This window comes from Ambystoma mexicanum, chromosome 5p, assembly GCF_040938575.1.
Source record: "Ambystoma mexicanum isolate Mex_15411 chromosome 5p, UKY_AmexF1_1, whole genome shotgun sequence".
Taxonomy (NCBI): domain Eukaryota; kingdom Metazoa; phylum Chordata; class Amphibia; order Caudata; family Ambystomatidae; genus Ambystoma; species Ambystoma mexicanum.
In genome coordinates, this window is record NC_090930.1 from 151500849 (window position 1) to 151521568 (window position 20720).

At 45.0% G+C, this 20720-nt stretch overlaps 1 protein-coding gene across 1 annotated transcript in view; it reads left to right on the forward strand.

Moving 5' to 3' along the window:
- Positions 1-20720, forward strand: part of LOC138480807 (pre-mRNA 3'-end-processing factor FIP1-like) — an 889709-nt gene that overhangs the window by 823770 nt on the left and 45219 nt on the right. The window contains exon 15 of the mRNA XM_069612552.1: positions 7194-7370. Within this exon, the coding sequence (XP_069468653.1) occupies positions 7194-7370 (177 nt within the window). The remainder of the gene's footprint in view (positions 1-7193; positions 7371-20720) is intronic.

Genomic DNA, 20720 nt, shown 5'->3' on the forward strand with positions numbered 1-20720 from the left:
CCTAAAAACGGACTTGAGAAGGCGACACAAGCAGCAGCTTGGGTCAGAAGTAAGAGGGGGATGCCCTGGACACCTACGTGCACTCCAACGCTCTGGAGCGATTTCTTGGAATCCGGTAACCAATACCTTTCCCCACAGTACCTTGAGTTTGAAGAAAGGGCTTGTGTTGGCTTCTCTGTGATGTGCCAGCTCTGGACCAGACCTTCAGATTCCTTGGTCTGGGGACAAAAGGCAGGATAATGGACAGTGTCTTTCAGCAGCAGTCTCGAGGGAGGACCTGTAGCACGACTTTCAGAAGCATCTGGGTTCACTCTGTGGTTTGGCCGCCGTTCAGCAGCTTAGTAACTCACTGTAATCTGTGCTGCTTTGTCGGATAATAATGAATCTCACATTCTTGATGAGATAGTTGCGTTGCTTTAGTTAGAGGAATAGACCTGCGAGGGGGCGGTCGTTCTAAACTGGTCACCCCGGAAACCAAGTGAACGTCACTAACACCAAACGACTGGCTCTCACGAGGAGCACAACGAAGACGCCTCCATTAGTAAGTGAGCCAAACGGCGTTATCACTCGGAAACATGGGGGTTCTCATGTTTACCAGGGCCGTTTAACACATACCAGCAGAGTATTCCTTTGTATTACTCTGTAGACCGGCACCATAATCATTGGTTTGGCCCGCTCCGGACGAGGGGCATAGACAGTGAGGCTGCCTGACTAACGGGATTAGTACACAAGTACATTAGTACACAAGTCGACCATGGTAGAATCATAGTGAAAGAAACCAGCTGAACCAATGTTTTGATATGCTGAGAGCACCAGCAACCTTACCCAGACACAGCCGGACATCATACTCAAGATGTTACCAATGGGTGAGTGAGCACTGTTGCACTGACTAATGTTACTATTGAAATTAAGAGAGTTACACTCTTTAATGCTAAGTGAAATGCAATGAATAGCCTGACTAAGTAAGGCATGAAAAGCGGGTAGTTAAAACCCCTTTTCTGTATTGTAGATCCTGTGACAGTTGGTGAACACAGACATGAATGGCCATGGAAGAGTTACTTGTAACTCGAAACATCAATTCATATGACAGCAAACAAGATTAAGCAGAATATTGATGTTGGAACTATCTATCTGCCGTAGACTTGTAATAACAATGTGGCTATTTTAGGTAGTGTTCCCCTGATGAAACTCCAATCTAACAGTTTTGGTTGAGAATGAGAAGGAGCAAAACATGTTGGGACGTTATTGAGGTGACTGAGTGAATTAAGACATTTGAGGTTGTATTAGGTATTAACCAGTTCTAATCAGAAGTCCAAATGGTGGCTAAATTTAGAACCACCGTTTGTTTTAACACTACTGCCATATTCACGAGTTATATGGTATCATGAATGATTTATAATATTGTGATCTGTTCAAATGAAATGATGAATTAAACTCTTTTTTAATGATAAAAGAAGGGTGGCGACTTTGTCTGATGTTCATATGGTGTGCATTTTGGTGTTAGCCTGTTTAATGAAAAATGGCTATACACCATCAGATGTTACGATTGACATTTGAAATCATACCTGACTGCATAGGGGCATACACCACGTGACCTATAGGAATCCTTTGTATACATTTTGAAACTTTAATTAGGGGATTATTCCTTGTAGGTCGTTAAGCAACCCTCTAGTCTTCATTTTCAATGTAGGTCTTTTCAGCAGCACCAACAAAGGACACCTATCGCCCAGTCAATCTTCTTCGCTTTCTGCAGTCCCACACTCTTGTGAGGTGGTCTGGGCGAGTTTGATCGGATCTCTGGAGTGTCCTTATGGGCTCAGCACAGATTTGGACGGATTCGGCCTTTCCACGACGATGCACTCCAAATACGCAGCAGTTCTCCGGTATTGGGGTTCCGCAGGTCTGTAAGCTCCTGGGACCTTGTTAGGCATGATTGTATGTAGTAAACCTGTGGGAGACTACACCAGCCTTGTCCTCTTGGTAATAGGTAACCCACCTATTGGCATAGGTCTGTACTACACAAGTTGGTAGAGTGACTGAGAAGCCAGACTTATCTCAAGAGGAGTAAATGTGAGCTGTAGGGATGCAAAACTGAGATTCACAATTAAAAGTATCCAAATAACACTTACACTTAAGGTTTTCTAGTAAAGTAATTATTTTTCTGATGTTTGTTAATCTGCTTATAAACACATGCTGTGCATATAGTTTGACATCCAGTGGTCACCGCAGAGTATTGCATCTTGTCTTTCGGAGACCGAAAGGCGACGTCGGCATAGGCATGTCTGTAACACTATCCCTATAGTGACGTGCAGTGTACCCAAAATCCCTCACGCGTCGAAGGTCCCACAGATTATTTTTTCCGCCCACAATACTGGTCGCCTTAAGTGGAGCTCGTAAAGAGACATTGCCTTTGTCCCCTCTACCTTGGTCGATTTGTTTAATAATTGTCTTTATAATATCACCTACCGGCCCTCTCTTCGATGGCCGTTCCGGATCTCCCCGAGACAAGACTTTCGATGGACGGTGATCCCATTGGCGCTGCCGACCACGTGGCCACTGGCCAGGCCTTCGAGGCCTACACAGTAGGGAGAGTGGGGTTGGGATGGACATTTCTGTCTCATACTGAGAATGCCTTCCCCTTTCTCCCACCTTTCCTTTTCGGTTGTCGTCGTTACTGGTAACATCCTCAGCTATGGAGAGGACTCCATTTAAATAACTCGGTTCTGGGTTTCCTGATCCCTGGCACTCGGTTCCAGCAGCAGCAAAGAAGTACAGGCAGCAAGGAGAGGGTTTCCAGCAAAGGTCGTCTTGGGGTCAGTTGGTCCCACCAACCCAAGGGACGAAGTCGTCCGTTCCGGGCTTCTCTAGTCGATAAGAAATTGGAGCTTCAGCACTGCAGCAGGGCTTCACAGGAAAGTTCAACGGTCCAGGAGGGTGCAGCAAGCGTCTCTTCCAGTTTCCTTCATAGGATGTTTCGTCCAGTGGTCGGCTCTGCCTTCTGTTCAAGAGACCTCTCCTTTTATGCAGATTTCTCATATTCATGCGCAGCCTAGCGGTCACACGCACAGCAGGGTGGCTGTCCTGCAAGGACAGCCAGCCAATCACGACTGGGTGCATTCAGGCAACCAAGGAGACTAAGGACAGGGAGTTTCGGGCACCTCCCTCGCTTCCTGATCTGCCAGACACACTAGAGCCAGAGGCGGGTTTCAGCACTAATGCCCACCAAAGCCAAACCTGGTTTGGCGCGCAGAGTAAAACCCGCAAAAGACCTCACAAGCAAGAAATGGTGGAAAAGACGACCAGGGCCATTTTGACTAAATGGGCACCCATGGGTGCAATACCGCAGCTGAGGATTTAGCATGTGGTAAAAACGCACAATTGTAGGATAATTAAACTTCTGCCACGAGCCATTAAATGTAGTGAGGGTAATGTAAACACGGTTACATTTGTAAAAAGGAAAAGGGGCTAAGTAACCCCCGCAGTACTTCCACATAAAATGGGGGTGTACTGGACCTGCATAGGAAAATCAGGTAAGTAAAGTCAGTTTCACTTTACTACTCTTGGAAACAGTAGATCACCCAAGAGAAGGTACTTAAACCTTAAGAGGAATCCAAAGGTCTTTTCTGTGACACTTCACTTAAGGTGAAGTGTGTCGCGATACAAAAGGTAGATGCCTATGGGGTTTGTAAGACTCGAAAACCAAAAGAAACCGTGTCCGTATGAGATGAAAAATACATGAGAGACTGAGAAAAAGGTCTCACTCCAGGATAAAAATTAAAAGTCCTAAAGTCCAGCAAAAGAGCTGAGGCGTTCTCTAAGGTTGAAGGGAATTGGCACAGAAATGAGAATTCTCCCTAACATTATATAACCCTCTGGAACGAAGAGCACTGCATTCGATCCAGCTCAAGGACTTTCACTAGTGGAGACAGTTGAACAGAGAGCTAGAATACTCAATCTGTTCAGGCCAACATGTTGTTCCACAAAAAGGCTGACTTTCCAGCAAAAGAGCTGGGGGTGTCTAAGGTTGAAGGGAATTAGCACAGAAATGAGAATTCTCCTTAACAGACCTCAGGAGATGGCTCATTTCAAACTTCGTCTTGGGACTGGTTGTTCCCACCAGCTAAAGGGAAGGAGTTGTCCTCTTTGGAGCTCCTCTTTTGGATAGAAAACAGCTTCAGGACAGCAGTGGTCGCTTCACGGTCTTGCAGAGGGTCTGCAGGCGCCTCTGGTAGTCTTCTTCCGTTACTTCTGTTTCCAGTGGTCGACTTGTTTTACACTCCATAAGCCTATCCTTTTATACAGTTCCAGCACACACTCCTCTGCAATCTCATCGATTTACAGAAAGAAGCCTTTGGTTGTCCAATCTGGACAGCCAGACCACCTGTAGGAGCTGGTCCTATTCAGGCACTATGGCAGACAAAGGACAAGGGGTGGAAGACTCCTCCCCCCACTTCCTGCCTTCCCAGACGCACTGGAGCCTAGTCAGGGATACCTACTGGTTCCTGCCAAAGGCAAAAAAACACACACACACTTCTCCCTCCCAGAATGGTAGAAGAAGGGCTAACCAAGAACCACCATGCTAGTAATGGTGAAAAAAGAAGGGAATCCCAAAGTTGGTACTTGGGTGCCCCTATTGTGCACTACCAAGGCTATGGACATAGCCTGCAATATAAAAAAAATACACAATAGTTGGTAGAACATGTCCACTGCCACCAGCCATAACTAGGTGATTGTCTATATGACTAAAAAGTCACAGGAGCAGAGAGAAGGGGGATACGAAGTATCCTTTTGGCACTCCACTGAAGGTGGTGTGTGCTAATCTCTTAGACTATACAGTTTTGGGAGAGATACTAAGTATCTCTCTATCCTTAAGAACTGTAGTTTACTTAAGGATGTAGGAAAATAATCGTAGAGGACCGTAGGGGCCCCTAGCAACAATGCCCATAAGGAACTGTGTGCTGCAGTAGTAAAACACAGATGCTGTTAAGAGCTATGGAGCAGACGGACACCATAGTACAGATAGATTTACAAACAATATATTTCCAAAAGACGTTGCCCATAAGAATGAATGAATGAGTGGATAAAAAACTCCACTCGTTCAGGATTAAAAGAAAAAGGTCCTGAAGTCCAGCGAAAAGTCGGGACTGGGGGATCTCGCTAGGAGAGGGGATGAAGCACAATAATCTCCTGAACAGGTGGTCTGGCTGTCAAGTCAGGACAGCCATTTGTATTTTATTTTGTATTTAAAGGCGAGGTGGTTTGACTTTTGTCTTTGGCGGGAATCCTTTGTGAAGCCAGCCAAGGCTCCAGAGGAAGCCTGAGCGGATCCCGAAAACTCAGCTGTTCTTTGTCCTCTGACATGTCTGCCTGGAACCAGTTCTAGGTAGGCAGTTCTGAATAAGAGGCTGAATTCCTGGTACCCAGACCACTGGAACTGACAGAAGACGACGACCAGAGCCGCCTGCAGCACCTTCCAGCAACTAGAGAAGCCTGCTGAAGTGACCTCTGTTGTCCTGACCGTGTTTTCAAAATGACAGGCAAGTTCCGGAGAGGATGATTTCCTCCCTTGGACTGGTGGGCATCATCAGTGCTAAGACGCCCTGCAATTTGAGCCATCCCACTACGACCTGCGACTTTCCTGGGCTGCAAACCGCCAATTCCCTGGGACCTGCAACCATCCTGCAGTGCATGGTCTTGCTACTAACAAATTCTACCAAATCATTGGTGGACTCCTTCTGGACCCCTAGAGGCAAGATGCCCTCCTCAAAGTCCCCTCACCAGAGTGCAGGACCAAGCAAGCGAGGCGGATTGACCGGGCAGTAACCGTTCATACTTGGTGTCTGTAAAAAGGTGCCAAAACCGCAAATCTGCGTTGGAGCACGGATAATCCTTTACTGGGAGTCATCTCTCTCTCTCTCGACTGCTGCTGCAAAATCACTTCCAGAGTGTCTCCCTGTTCACCACAACCAAGGAAAAGGCTACCGGGTCGGCAGCTGCTGCATTGTGAAGGTGTCCAGCTTCATTCATCGTGCCTAAAATATTGTGAGACACATGGTAATACTTAGCTTGAGCCATTCTTTCGCACCTTTTGTTGCTAGAGTGTTTGGGTATTCGCCGAGGCCTAAAGCATGTACGCATTCAGGGAGCTTTCTCCGAAGTCTCTGAACCCTTTTTCCCAATTAAAGGTTGATACTTATTTTTAACTGAAGAATCCTTTGGAACTTGCCTTTTCTACAGCTGTGCCTTACCTGCTTTCCCGCCAATCTGACACTTGTCCCTAGATATGTATGTACTGCTAAAACCTTTAGGCCTCTGAAAGTATTACAAGTCTTAACAAGTGCTTACCTGATATTCATGGTGTTCTTCATTCACTTTATTCCTACAACAGAATATTTTGAGTTACTATAACAGTGGTTTTACTTATCTTTGAATTGCATTCATTAATCGTATACGTTTAACACTCTGGTTTACTCACCTGAATTATGGCATTGGTTTTCTATTGTGTTTATTAGCTTTGAAACAGTTCTTGCCTATCTGAAGATGAATCTTTGCCTTGTTTATAGATGAAATAAATATCTATTTTGAAGTGTGTAAGTGTTTCTTTGGGCCTATGTATATTTTAAGTTCTCTGTACTAACCTATAGCTCACATCTCCTTCCTAAGATAAGCCTGGCTCTGCTCTGCCATACTACCAATATGTTGAATGGTACAGGCCAATACTAAAGGTTGGAGCTCTGTATACCAAGGAGACAGTTTTATAAAGTCCCATCAATGATGGACTTCAGAAAAACTCCCTTAACACCTGCTAGCATCAAACTCCCTTCTAATGTCCACCTCGCCTCTGCCAATACAACCGCCCCAAAGCTCTTTGAGGTGGCCAAAAGGTGACACTGTAGAAAAGCCCTAAAATAAAAATAACACCAAAAATAAGTTATATCTGTAGTGTTTCTTATTGACCTGTTGCTGTATCTTGATTCAGATAGTCTCTGTATACACAGTGTCCTATAGGGCTTTGCAGGGATATGATTGCATTTTCCCAATTGCGTGACTTGCTGAAGCTTTTCCTTTTCACTCTACACTTTAACCTTGTGCTTGACTCTGTATGGGCCCCGGAATGCACTGTGTCCCGAATTTCAGCAGACTCCTGCCATCCTTTTTAAAAATAGTCTGACTTGTTTTTTGTTTTTTTGCAGTGACGATGAGCGATATCATTACTACAGCAAAGAGAGAAATTATGAATATGACCGCGAGTACCGAAGAAGTAGAGACCACAGCAGGGATCGAGAGGACCGGCACAGAGAGCGCAGGCACAGAGAGAAGGAAGAACCTCGAGAGAAGGAAGAAGTCCCAAAACATAAGTCATCTCGGCGGTAAGGTTTTTAAATTGGGTAGTTCAATCACCTTTTTCTCTTGATATGACCGTTTTCCTTACATTTTGCAGTGATTAATGTTCCTAATTTAGGTGTCGGTTGAAGTATTGTCTCCTTGCTTACTCACTTGTGTAATTCTGGACAAGACAGTTTCATCTTATTGTCTGAAAGATTTCAGATGCTTTTCCTGATACTGATTGATAAAACGCTATATATTGTACTTCACTAGGATAAAATGAAAGCCTCCATTGTGTTCTTGGAGATCGCTTGGATTGGCTTTTTATACTTCCTTCTTCAAGGTGTGACTCCAGGGAGTTTGGGCAGCAATAAATGGCAAGACATGGAGTTTGTTATGGGGAATTCTCAGAAATGTGCGAATTCCCTTCTACCTCACAGACGCCCAGCACTTTTGCTGGACTTTAAGACTTTTTCATTTCTTACCTGGAACGAGTGAGACCTTTTTCCCACTCTCTAATGTATTTTTCTGTGAATTGGACTATGTGTTTCTTTTGATTTTGGAGTTTGACAAACTCCATAGGCATCATCTTTTTATATTGTGTCACACAGCACCCACAGTGCTGTGACCCAGGGAAGTCTTCCATATTTCCCAAAGGTTTAAATACCTTCCCTTGGTTAAACTACTGTTTCCATCAGCAGTGAAGTGAAATTGACTTTACTTGCATTTTGTAACTTTCTAGACAGAGCAACACACTATCTTACAATAGGGTGAGGGGTTACTTAGTATCCCTGTTGTCTAGTTTCTTATGTAAAAGTTTTTTGTTACCCTTTCTACAATTGATGGCTGGTCGCAGTGGTTTACTTTGTCCTACCATTGTGCTACAGCAGGCTGCTATTGCAGCTGCAGTAAAGCACCCATGGGTGCCCATTTTGTCAAAATGGCCCGGTCTTCTTTTTTCACCGTTTCTTGTTGGAAAGGTCCTTGTTGAGATTTGTTTGTTTTGTCTTTGACAGGATTCACTGATGAAGCCTGCCTCTGGCTCCAGCGTGTCCGGCAGGGCAGGAAGTGAGGGAAGTGCCTGACACTCCCTGTACTTAATCCCATTGTTACAGGAATGCACCCAAAGGTGATTGGCCGGCTGGCTGTCCTTGGAGGGCAGCCACCCTGCTGGGTGAGTGACAGCTAGGCTGCGAAGGAATGGGAGAAACCTGCATAAAAGGTGAGACTTTTGGCTTGTAAGGCAGAGTCCACAACTGGACGAAGGAATCCGAAGAAGAACTTGGAAGAGACGCTCGCGGCAACTCCTGGATCGTTGGTTTGCCCGGTGAAGCCCTGCTCCCTTGCTGAAGCTCCGAATTCGCCTCAACTAGAGAAGCCCTGCAACTGACGACTTCTCCCCTTGGGTTTGTGGGACCAATCAACCCCAAAGCGTACACGTCTGGACATCCTCTCGGAGTTGGCTGTACTTCCATTGCTGCTGCAGGAACCTATTGCCAGGGAGAGGAACACCAGAATCGAGAGCATCATTTTTTAGTCGGACCCAAACTCCAGGAAGATCCTCCGGACTCCCATGAAGCACGGCTGACCAAGCCTGAGCCGCCTCAACAGAGTGCTGGACCCTAGATGCGAGGAAAGTCCATAAAAATATCAGAGAACCGCAGTGGTGCTATTTGCGAGAGCCGCTAGAAGCTGAAACCGCAAGTTTGCTCATTGCTGCTCCTGACCTTCAATTCGTAGTGCAGGAGTTCCCAGACGTCCTCACTCTTGTCCCACGACTGAGGCTCAGGAACCACAGGATCTGCAGACCTACAACTGGAACGGAATTGTTCAGCTGGAGCCAGTTTTCTTCAAACCAGGTACTGTAAAATTAAGGGGACTTACCTCTTGTTGTGTAGCCTTGCTAGCTTTCAGTTGAGACTTGTCATGGTTACTCTTGCAGAGTTGCTTGCAGCTTTGCCCCTCACAAGCCCTCCAGCTTGTGGCCCTTCAGTGATTTCCTTTCTACAAACCATTTCTAAAAACATTGTGCAAGACTTTTACTTACCTGCAACAAGATCATCAGCTCCCCCTAGACTTTGCTCAACTAACATTGGCTGTCCTGGCTCCCTGAGACACTATTCTTACCTCTGACCTTGTGCTAATTTACTTGGCATTGGAGGGTTCAAAAAGTACTTACCTGCTTAAGAATAATTGTTAACCATTGTTTTATTCCCTCATCTTTTCCTTTTGACACTAATCTCAGTATTACTCTAAATGTGACGGTGATACATCAATGTCCACAGTGTCCTAGTCATGTAAGCCACGGGAGGGTGTAGGAAGTGTCTGTGTGCCATCCCCAATGGGTATCAACTGATTTAGTGAAATTGAGAGCATGTATTTTTTAAGTATATTTTGTTATATGATTGCTCCCTTCTAAAGAAGGCTTATTCAACTGACTGTTAAATAAATGAATAATTATTTAATCAAGAAACCTTGTGTGCAAGTGTTTATTTGAATAACTGGCACTGTGAAAGTCTGTTACAACCCTACAGCTCGCATTGACCCTTCTTGAGATAAGCCTGGCTGCTCACTCTACCAACTTGTGTAGTACATGCTTATAGCAAAGGTTGGGTTAACTATTGCCAAGAGGACAATGCTGGTGCAGTCTCCCACAGGGTACTGCATACAATCTTGTCTAACAGCTTGTATGTCTCTGCTGCTTATTAGATTTAGTTAACATTGGTAGAGTTAAGTGGCAACATGAATTAAAGTAAAGCTGTTTGCAATTTATTTTGCAATTTACTGAAAACATTGTGATTTCGTTGGTATTTGGAATACACACAAAATAAAAGTGCCATTCAAAGATGGCTACTGCTTTCACTGTTCAGCTGTACGAAGGCTGAAGTGTACCCAACTATGCTTGGTCCCTAAAAGGCTAACCGATATTTTATCAACAATCTTGTTTAAAAACACTGATGTCCTAGGATGGGATTGTTCACTTGAAGATGGCAGCTGAACTGACTTTTCCCACTACCTTCTCAGCGAAAAAGGCACCTGGTTTTATAGTAACTGTTTAGTTTCTTGACAGGGCTCCTGAATTATGAACCACACTTCTCAGCAGGCGTACTGAAACGAGCAGGCCTTCATTCAACAAAACAAAGGTATCTTAATGAAACACGTGTGTGAACACTGACACCGATCCTATGGCGGACGCAGCAGAGCCCGCTACGGCCCTGCGCAGGCAGCAGCACCTGCCTGGGCGACGGGTGGTTACCGGGAACATATGAAGCCTGTGGCCGCTCCCCCAGCACTAGTGACTCCGCCAGACCCGGCTTGAGCCAGCAGCAATGGGCCCAGCAGATAAAGCGCAAGTGCAGGGCTTTCCCTGAGGACACAAGCTAGAGTAGCTCAGAGTCTTCTACTCTTGCAAGGTGAGGGGGCAGGGCAGGAGAGACGAAAGCATCTGGAAATAAAAACGGCGTCAGAGCCTCACGGATAAGCCCTGGGAGAAGAGAGCCCTAGAGGAGCAACGATGACACAGTGCCTCAGTTGATGGGGGGGGGGGGGGAGTGAGGCTCTAAGATGGGGCATGTGATGTAAGAGTAGAGGGGCCGGCATCAGAGAACTTTCGTTCTGTCCAGGGAGGACAGCAAGGCAATTGGGACACAGCAGATGTCTAGGGTTACGTGTGGACACCAACACCCCATTATTTTTGAGAGGGGCAACATTAAATCTTCCACAGGACGTTGGAGCAGTGTCCCATTTAAGCACTTGACAGTTTCAAATGAGGACTAAAAGGTGAGCATGTCACAGGACCTTTTGGAGTGTATCCTTAAGGAGGAAAGTTTATAGATCTCTTAAATTGACCTTTCCAGGTGTTAGCTAGTCTGTCAATTAGGGGTGTAACTTCGGCTTTGAGTAAGGACTACCGTAAATATTTGCCTGAAAGCTGAATTACTGTTTTTCAGCAGAAATTGAATACCTACTCAAAGCCAAAGTTTGGTACACAGAAAACTACTAAAGCCTAGGCTTTGTGAGAAGATTGCTACAGTAACTTAACTTGTGTTGGTGTTTCTCTCATAAGGATCTGAAATAAAGTGTTACAAAGTAATTTTTTACATTAGAAGTGCATAGGGCTCCCCCCGAAAAGTATCAGTTATTACTTACCTTTGAATGGTTTTACTCTTCTATAAAGTAACTCAAAAGTTATTACTGACCTTAGAATTATTTTAAGTGTTCTGAAAAGTAATTAAAAGCTCTGAATTGTGTTGAACTGCTTATGTGGGACCTGCAACGTAAGTTGGCTTACTTACTTTGAATTGCATAAGGCAATTCTGAAAAGTCATTGCGGAGTTCTTACTTACCGTTGAATTGTTCATACCATTCTAAAAAGTAGTCATACGCTCTGAAATGTGCTTATCTGCTTTTGTAGGACTGTAACTTAATTTGTTTCCTGAAACAGAATATCCTGAGAGATTCTAACAGTGGTGTTTTACTTATCCTTGAATTGTATTCATTCTGTCTTTTACACTGTGATATGCTCATGGGAATTATTGCTGGGGTTTCTATTGTTTGCTGTTTATGATAGTACTTACCTTGGAATATTTATCTTTGTCTTGTGTATATGTACAATAAGCCATTATATTCATGTAACTCTAGACACTGTATGTGTTCCTTTGGCGCATGTTTATGCAACACGTTCTCTGCCCTGTCCTACAGCTCTCTCCCTCCTACAATTAGCCTGGCTGCTCTGTCAGGCACCAGTACCTTAAGTGGTGCAGGCCTATACTAAGTGTTGGGGTTCTGTATTGCCGGAGGGATAGTCTTATAAAGTCTTACCACAGATGGACTTTCGAAAACCTGTCCTAACAAACAGCAACCAAGGATTCAACTGGACAGCTCCCTGGATGGCCCTGGAATACTTACAAACAGGCTTACTTGCAGGGTTGCCAGGTGGCACCGAGAGTGATTTTTCCCACCACTCCACGGTTTCGAAGCACCTTCACAGGTTTTCTGAGCAGGGCCCGAACGGGACAACAGGATTCCGGCGCCTTTGTTCTGCTTGGTTCCTTTGTCAGATCTGTTTGGGATCTGTTACTGATCTGCTGGAATGAATGCATAAGCTGCGCCCACCAATGGCAAGATCTGTTCCATGCATGCACGCTAGCAGTGGTCCAATCAGGGACCACTGAGGTTCTCATGCACACCAGACACCCTGGCACCAGTAGTGGGAATTGAGACCTGACAGTCCTAACCCACCTCCTGGGTACCTACACACCCACGTGGGGGATATAAGGAAGGCCCGGCCATGGAAGTGTGGGGGTGCGGGTGGTCGGGGGGTTGAAAGGACAAAAAAAAGATCTCATGGCACGGCCATCTTGGACAGTAGCCATAGTCTTGGGCCAAATGCAGTAAACGCAGTATGGCTCGGTAAAATGTTACACAGATCTAAAGAAGATACTGCTGCCACCAGTGTTAAGGAGAAGTCACATTTCTGTGCTAATTCCCTTCAACCTTAGACTCCTCAGCTCTATTGCTGGATTTTAGGGCTTTTTAATTTTGACCCTGGAGTGAGTGTTCCCTGCTGCGTGATTGACAGCAAAGGCTGTGCATGAATGGGAGAAAACTGCTTAAAAGGTGAGGGTTTTGGGAATAGAGGCAGAGTCGACCACTGGGAGAAACACCCGATGAAGAAACCATGAACGAAGCTTGCTGCATCCTCCTGGACCTTTGACTTGCCCGGTGAAGCTCTGCTGCTGTACTGAAACTCCTTTTTCAATTTGAAGCTCCGGAAGGGACGACCTCTTCCGTTGGGTTAGTGGGACCATCTAACCCCGAGACAAACTCCACTGGACCACCTTCCATGACTGGCCGTACTACTTCGCTGCTGCAAGAACCGAGTGCCAGGGGTCGAGAAATCCGTAGTGGAGTGCAACGTCTGAAATCTGTCCAGAAGTTCCAGGAGTGTCCTAAGGACCCTCCAGGAGCAGGACGACCAGAGCTCGAGTCCCCTCACCAGAGTGCAGGACCCAGGGAGTGAAGGAAGCCCAACCGGTTTCCGAGATCCGCGACAGTGCTGTTTACCGAGCGTTGAAACCGCGTAGTGCAAATGAATCAAAAAGAGCCCGTAGCTGCCGATGACCTCCAAATTGCCACTGCAGCAGCCTTCCAGAAATCCCCCCTCTTTTCCCATGACTGAGGCTCAGGAACCCATGGTGTGCATCGCTGCAACAGGACAGAATGCAGCTGGACCACTCTTCTTCAAACCAGAGGTACCGTTTAGACTTGAGGTACTTACCTCATTGTCTTTTATCTGTGCTGTTCTCCGTTGAGATTTGCAGCGGCTTGCTGTTAGAGTTGATTCCATCTCTGCTTTTCACAGGCTTAACAGCTTGTGACCGTACAAGTGATTTTCCTTAACAAACTCTTTAACTTTGTGCAAGACTTTGATTCTAAGAAGTGCCTCAGCTCCATAGACTGTTTCAAATTGAATTTGGCTGTCCTGGCTCCCTGCAGACTCTTCAAGCCCATTGACTTTGACATTGCTGTCCTTCCATAGGTGGTAACCTGTTTTAGACTGTTATTGCTGTCAAGATTTCATTGGAAGATTTAAGTGTCCTCAAATATACTGAGAACCTGTTTAGCCTTTTGCCTTCCTTAAACCTTTCCTTTCGGCAACCTCAGAATCTGCAAAGTATAACTAGTGTGATACATAAATGCCATTACTGTCCTTGTGATTGAAGTCGCCTCAGGGTGTAGGAGTTGTGTAGGACAGCCAGCCAATCCCCTTGGGTGCATTCCTGTAACCAAGGGGATTAAGCACAGGGAGTATTGGGCACCTCCCTCACTTCCTGCCCTGCCAGATACAGGCTTCAGTCGTGAACCCCGCCAAAGACAAAACAAACAAAGGGACCAAACCTGGTTTGGCGCGTAATTCTCAAGAAGGACCTTTCCAACAAGAAATGGCGAAAAAAGAAGACCGGAGCCATTTTGACAAAATGGGCACCCACGGGTGCTTTGCTGCAGCTGCAATTGCAGCCCGCGGTAGAAACACACAATGGTAGGAAAAAGTCAATCACTGCCACTAGCTATTAATTGTAGAAAGGGTAACATAAAAACGTTACATGAGAAACTAGACAAAGGGGATACGAAGTAACCCCTCCAGAACCCTATTGTAAGATAGTGTGTACTTGGTCTAGAAAGTTAGAATTGTAAGTAAAGTTAATTTCACTTCACTGCTCTTGGAAACAGTAGTTTAACCAAGAGAAGGTATTTAAACCTTTGGGAAATCTGAAAGACTTCCCTGTGCCACTGCACTGAAGGTGCTGTGTGTCACAATGTAAAAAGATGATGCGTATGGAGTTTGTCAGACTCCAAAACCAAAAGAGAGAGTGTTCAAAACAAACCTAAACACCTGGGCGAGACAGAAAAAGGGCTCATTCACACCAAGGTTAACATTCAAAAGTCCCAAAGTCCAGCAAAAGAGCTGGGGGTTTGTAAGGAGGGAGGAATTAAACACTAACATGAAAATTCTCCTTAACACCACACTTAACTATTTATTCCAGAATACTAATGTACAAGTTCACCAACTGGGTCTTGCCTCCCCTGATCTGCTGTATAGCCTGTCTAAACTAAGTCTACATTGAGTTTTGCTTTCCCTGGTCTGTTTTATACAGATTTTAAAACAGTCTTGGATTTATACCTACATTTAAGTTGCTGGTAGCTCCTTTAAAAAGTATATGGGGTTTACTTAACTTGAATAGGTGTGTGCCATCATAATATAAGTTAGTTATTGCTTACCCTTAGTCTGTGTTCCACTGACCTCAAAAGCAATCTGCCTAGAATAGCTGTGTGCCATTCTTAAAAAGTGCTCTGTAGGTGTAGCTGACCCTTGTCTGAAAGGTGCAGTCCTACATTAGTGTATTCTTGCCTACCGTAGCCTGTTTCCCACTGAGCTGAAAAGCAACTCCACTTACACCAAAAGGCCTTACTCACTGTGTTATCCTAAATATGGTTATAGGTTTCTACTGTCCCTGGAATGAGTGTTCTACTCTTCAGAAAAAGTATACTTACAGGTTGGTTTACTAAGTGATTCCTTAATTGAGTGTCACTGCACAACTGGTAGGGTCCACTACCCTTGCATCACTAAAAGTAATCAGAAAGTAATTTACGGTTTTACTCCCCATGAATAGGTGTGTCCTTTACTAAATGTGTTTGATAAGGTCTGACTTATTCTTGGGTCTGTGTACCTTCAAGCATTGTGTTGTGTTTTAGATCTGTGACCAAGTACTTAACCCCTAAAGATTTATCTTGGCCTAACTTGTGTTTATAATGAACCTTGTTTTAATAATAATTTAATAATAATTCTTTAATAATAATTCTGGTTGTCACTTTCTGTTGAACTCTTGGTATCTCTTGGTATCCTACAAGTTCTGTTGAACTCTTGGTAACTCTTGGTATACTTCAAGTTCTTTCTACCTTCCCACAGCACTCTCTCCCTCCTAAGATAAGCCTGGCTGCTCTGTCTACGCTACCATATACTCAGGTGGTATAGCCTTATACTATGAGTGGAGTTTTGTACTGTCTCCCTTGTATGGTTTTACGTTGGACTTCAGAAAAACTGTCCTAACAGTGCTCACACCCGGCCCGCCAGTGGGCAGGTCTGCTCCATGCATGCACACCAGCAGTGGTCCAACCAGGGACCACTGAGGTTCTTGTATTCTCGTGTACACCAGACACCCTGGCACCAGTACTGTTGATTGGAACAAGGCAGTCCCAACCCACACTCTGGGTACCCACAAACGCGACCTGCAGGGACCAATGAAAGAAGCAGCTTTTGCAGGCAACTGCATTCCCATATAAGGAAGTCCCGGCCCTGGAAGGGCAGTGGTGGGGGAGATCAAAAGACAAAATGGCCAAAGGGACGGACAAAAGATCTCGGGGGACGGCCACCTTGGACACTAGCTTCAGGCTTGGACAAAACACAGTATGGCTCGGTAAGAAGTTAGACAAATATAAGGAAAAGCTACTGCTGCCACCAGTCTGTTCCGAGGCACATTGTACAATCACCAAAAATTCCTTAGAGGCTGTCTAGGGCCAAAAAACGAATGGCCCAATTGCACAATACTGTTTAGGTACTTTGCGCAATGATAAAATGTTACAACAGGCAACAAAGTCAAAAGACTAAGAGAACCAAGTTTCTCAGTGCTGACAGCCTCAAGAACGTGTCTTTTCCCCATAAAAATCAGCGAAAGCTCAGTGGAGTGCAGCTGAAGCCGGTGCTCCTCTGTGAAACGTCAGGTTAGGATACAAAAACAAATGCAAAATGTTTGGGGGTCCATGGACTATGGAGGCAAAGATACTTTCAGAGAAACCTTTTCTAACAGCCCCTCGGAAAAGAGTTCAAGATCCTCCTCTTAACGGAGTGGTTCCTCCCCAACACCTACGTCCACACACCCTCTGCTCCCCACCCTGCCCGAGACTGCGTGATCTACCCCCCACTGTGTCCTTCCTTGGTTGCTTGTAGATCCCTTACTGCCAAACTGCCTGCCCTCTCTTGTTAGCTCCCCGCTACCTTGCTTTCCTCACAGTGTACTTCCACCCCATGATAGTAAAGTGCTCCATTGCTTTCCAAAGCTAGGACCCTGCTCAATAAATACCCTTAAAACAGATCATTACATCCAGTAGTCAGTTGCTCTTATCGAGCAAGTTCTTGTAAAAACTCACTGTAGTAAAAGGTTCTCAAGCTATAAAGGGGGTAGACCCCAAGTCTTAGATGACCAAAGAGAGGACTCCTTACCCAGGCTCCACTGCCTTTGGCCCGGTAAGGTTGCTACATTTGACTTGAGGGCTATACGCCCAATTGAAGACTGTCTGGATAGCGGTTTGTAAAGAGAATGACCGACTTATGTTGGGAAATATTTTATTTTTGCTGCTCACCCCCATGCCCATAGACATCTATGGAACCTCTGAACCAGTTGCTGCTGTTTGTGACCTGACCTGACTTGTGAAGGCAAGTAAACCCTATTTGCTTTCCTTACCTTGCTTAGCTCATCTCTTTTGGGGCAATCATCAGTCCCTATGCTTAACAGTGCAGGTGGACCCTGTCCCCCATGTGGATTAGATTTTCATATTTATGGCAAATCACATTCACCTTTTTTTGTGATTGAATTTTTATAACACGCTTAATACTGGAGTTTGGTTTCCAAGCGCAGATTTGGGATTCAAACCTCTGTGCTATCCTCTGTTCCGTGCTCTATATATGGGAGTCATTTGTGTATGTGTCCATACTTTCTTTTTGGAATCATACTTTCCTATTACTTTTTGGGCATCTACATTTTATTATTGCAGCGCCCTGCACATTCTGTACAGTCTTGCTAGACAGCCCCTTGGCCTTCCCTTTTTATTTTCTGATTTATCTCGTGTGAACTAATGTTCCCAGGGGTAGAAGCTTACTTTTTATCCTTTCTACAATTCCCATTATGGGATCAGCACATCCCACCTTATGTGGAGTGTTGAGGGGTTACATAGTATCCCCTTTCTCACTGTTGCTGTAACTTTTCGGTTACAGGCCATTACTTACCTCGTCAAAGACACGTTCCCAAGGGTGGAAGGATACATTTTATCCTTTCTAGATTTTGTATTGTGATATCACCACACCCCACATTATGTGCAGTGCTGAGGAGATGCATGATTTTCCCTTTCTAACTGTTGCTGTAACTTTACAGTTACTTACCATGCAGAACACATCATCTCAAGGATATAGAGAAAGATTGTTATCCTCTCTCTCTTTTATATTGTGAGACCAGCACACCCCACCTTATGTGGAGTGCTTGGGGGTTACTCTGTATCCCCTTTCTCACTGCTTCTGTAACATTTCTGTTACAGTGACAAGCTTACAATTATGGCTGGTGGCAGTGCACATGTTCTACCGACGTTTGTGTAATTGTTACTCGCAGGCAGTCATTACAGCCATGGTAATGCACGAAAGCGTCACAATTCACCATTTTTAGTGTGCTTGTCCTTTCTTGGTCCTCCTTCTGCCATCTTGGGTGGGGAAGGTCCTGGTTTGATTTTTGTCCTCAGCAGTGTTAGGGGAGTTTTCTTAAAATCCACTTGAGGTAAGAGGTCATAAAACTATCCCTATGGCATACAGGTACCCAACTCATAGTATAAGCTTGTACTACTCGGGAAACTTTGGTAAAGTGCAGAGCAGTCAGGCGTATCATAGGAGGAAGATGTGAGCTGTAGGTAAGTACACTGAACCCAGTTAGTACAGTAGTCCTAAAAAAAAAAAACAATAAAGTTGTATTAACATATACATTTATTATATTTATGCCAGGAATGTATTAAAATCCTTAGGTCACTTAACCACCATATGCAGGAATACTTATACATACTTTTCAAAGGCCACTGCTTAGTTGGTAGTGGCACGCGGTACAATTGTTAGTTTGACACTAATGGGTTCTACCGTATTATCGGTACGACCGCGCACTCACGCACAGACAAAGATATATGGTTATTGTATTTAGTTAGCAAAACCACATAAGATAAAGTATTTTAGGAAGGAAAAGGGTTGGTTAGTCATACAGTAGCAGAGCTTAAGGTTCTAGAGATGTGTTTTCTTGGCAAACTAAAGCTTTTAAAGTCTGATCCCGAACTATATGCAAAAGTCAGTTCGGAGAGGGCTCACAGTCTTAAGAAGCAGCAGACCAGCAAAGGTTCCTGTGGATACTTTCAGTTTCTAGGATAAGATGCTACAAGAGTTAACACAATGATGGAAACCTTGCCAAAGAACTCTCAAAAGGGACACAAGCCAGCAGCTTGGGTCAGAGGTAAGAGTGGACACTCTGGACACCTATTCGTGCCCTCCAACACTCTAGAGCAACTTCTTGGTTGAAGGTAAGTAATAACTTTTCATCCCACAGTACATTAGATTAGAAGACATTTTCGTGGCTGGATTCTCCATAGTGTAGCAGTGACGGACCTAGTCTCTGGATTCATCGGTCTGGTGACGAGAGGACGATCTCAGACTGGGAGGTCCCAGCAGCAGTCTTGAGAGAGAGAGGACGCTTGGCACTGATTTCAACTTCTTTGGTCCGTCTGCGGCTTTGGTGACTTTTTCTCATCACCAACACGGTATTAGCCCAGTTGCTCTTATTACATTACTGGAGTCCTGCACTTGAATGAGGGGACGTGGATGAATCTGATTGTGTCTCTGAAGGTTCAACAGCCGCTCAGCAAAGACTTGGACAGATTTTGTCTTTCAAAGACATTGCACTACAAATGGGTCATAGGTCTCCTGGTATTCACGGTCTGCAGCTCTGGAAAAGCACAGCACCTCGGGAGATGGCTCAAATTGTAGTTGGTCCTGCTAGCCAAAGGAAATGCGTTGTCTTCAGTGCTTCTCGGTCAATTAGAAATCGGGGTCAGGACAGCAGTGATTGCTTCACTGTGATGCAAAGGATCTGCATGCTTCTCTGGTCGTCATCTTCGGTTACTTCAGTTTCCAGTGGTCGACTTGCCTTTCACCTTAGGAACCTCACCTTTTATTCATTTCCAGCACACGCTCCTCTGCAATCTCTCTTGGCAGTTTACAGAAAGGGGCGGGTGGGTGTCCAACCAGAACCACCAGCCCCCCATTGGGCACTCAGGCAGACAAAGAACAGGGAGTTAAAATCTCGTCCCCCACTTCCTACCTGCCCAGACACTCTGGAGCCTAGGTTGGGACACACAAGGGGTCCCAACAAAGGCAAAACTCGCACAGAGATCTCCCCCCCACGCCCCCCCCCCCCAGAATGGTAGAAGAAGGGCTAACAAAGGACAACCACGCTAGAAATGTTGAAAAAGAAAGGAGCCACCATGTTAGAACATAAGTGACCCTATTGTTCCCAACCGAGACTGTGAATACAGTCTGCAGAAAAAAATAACACAGCAGTTGGTAGAAGATGTCCACTGCCACCAGCCATAACTAGAAGGTTGTCTATGTGACTAAAAAATCACAGGCGCAGAGAGAAGGGGGATACTGGGTATCCCCTTAGCACTCCACACAAGGTAGTATGTGTTAATCTCTCATAGTAACGTTTTAGGAGGGATACAAAGTATCCCTCTATCCTTAAGAGCTGTAGTTAGTAAGTATACAGAAATAATCTAAAAGGAGAACCCAAAAGGTTCCCAGCAACACTGCCCATAAGGGGCTGTGTGCTACAAAGGTTAAACACAGATGCCTTAAAAGAGATAGGGAGGAAAGTAGTCTGCATAGTAAAGGTAGAACACAGAGAACAGAGTTCCAAGAGTCAGACCAAATTAGAATGAATGAGTGGAAAAAGGATCCACTCATTCAGGATAGAACGAAAAAGGTTCAGCTAGTCAAGCAAAAAGTGCTGGGGATATCATGAGGAGAGGGGATGAAG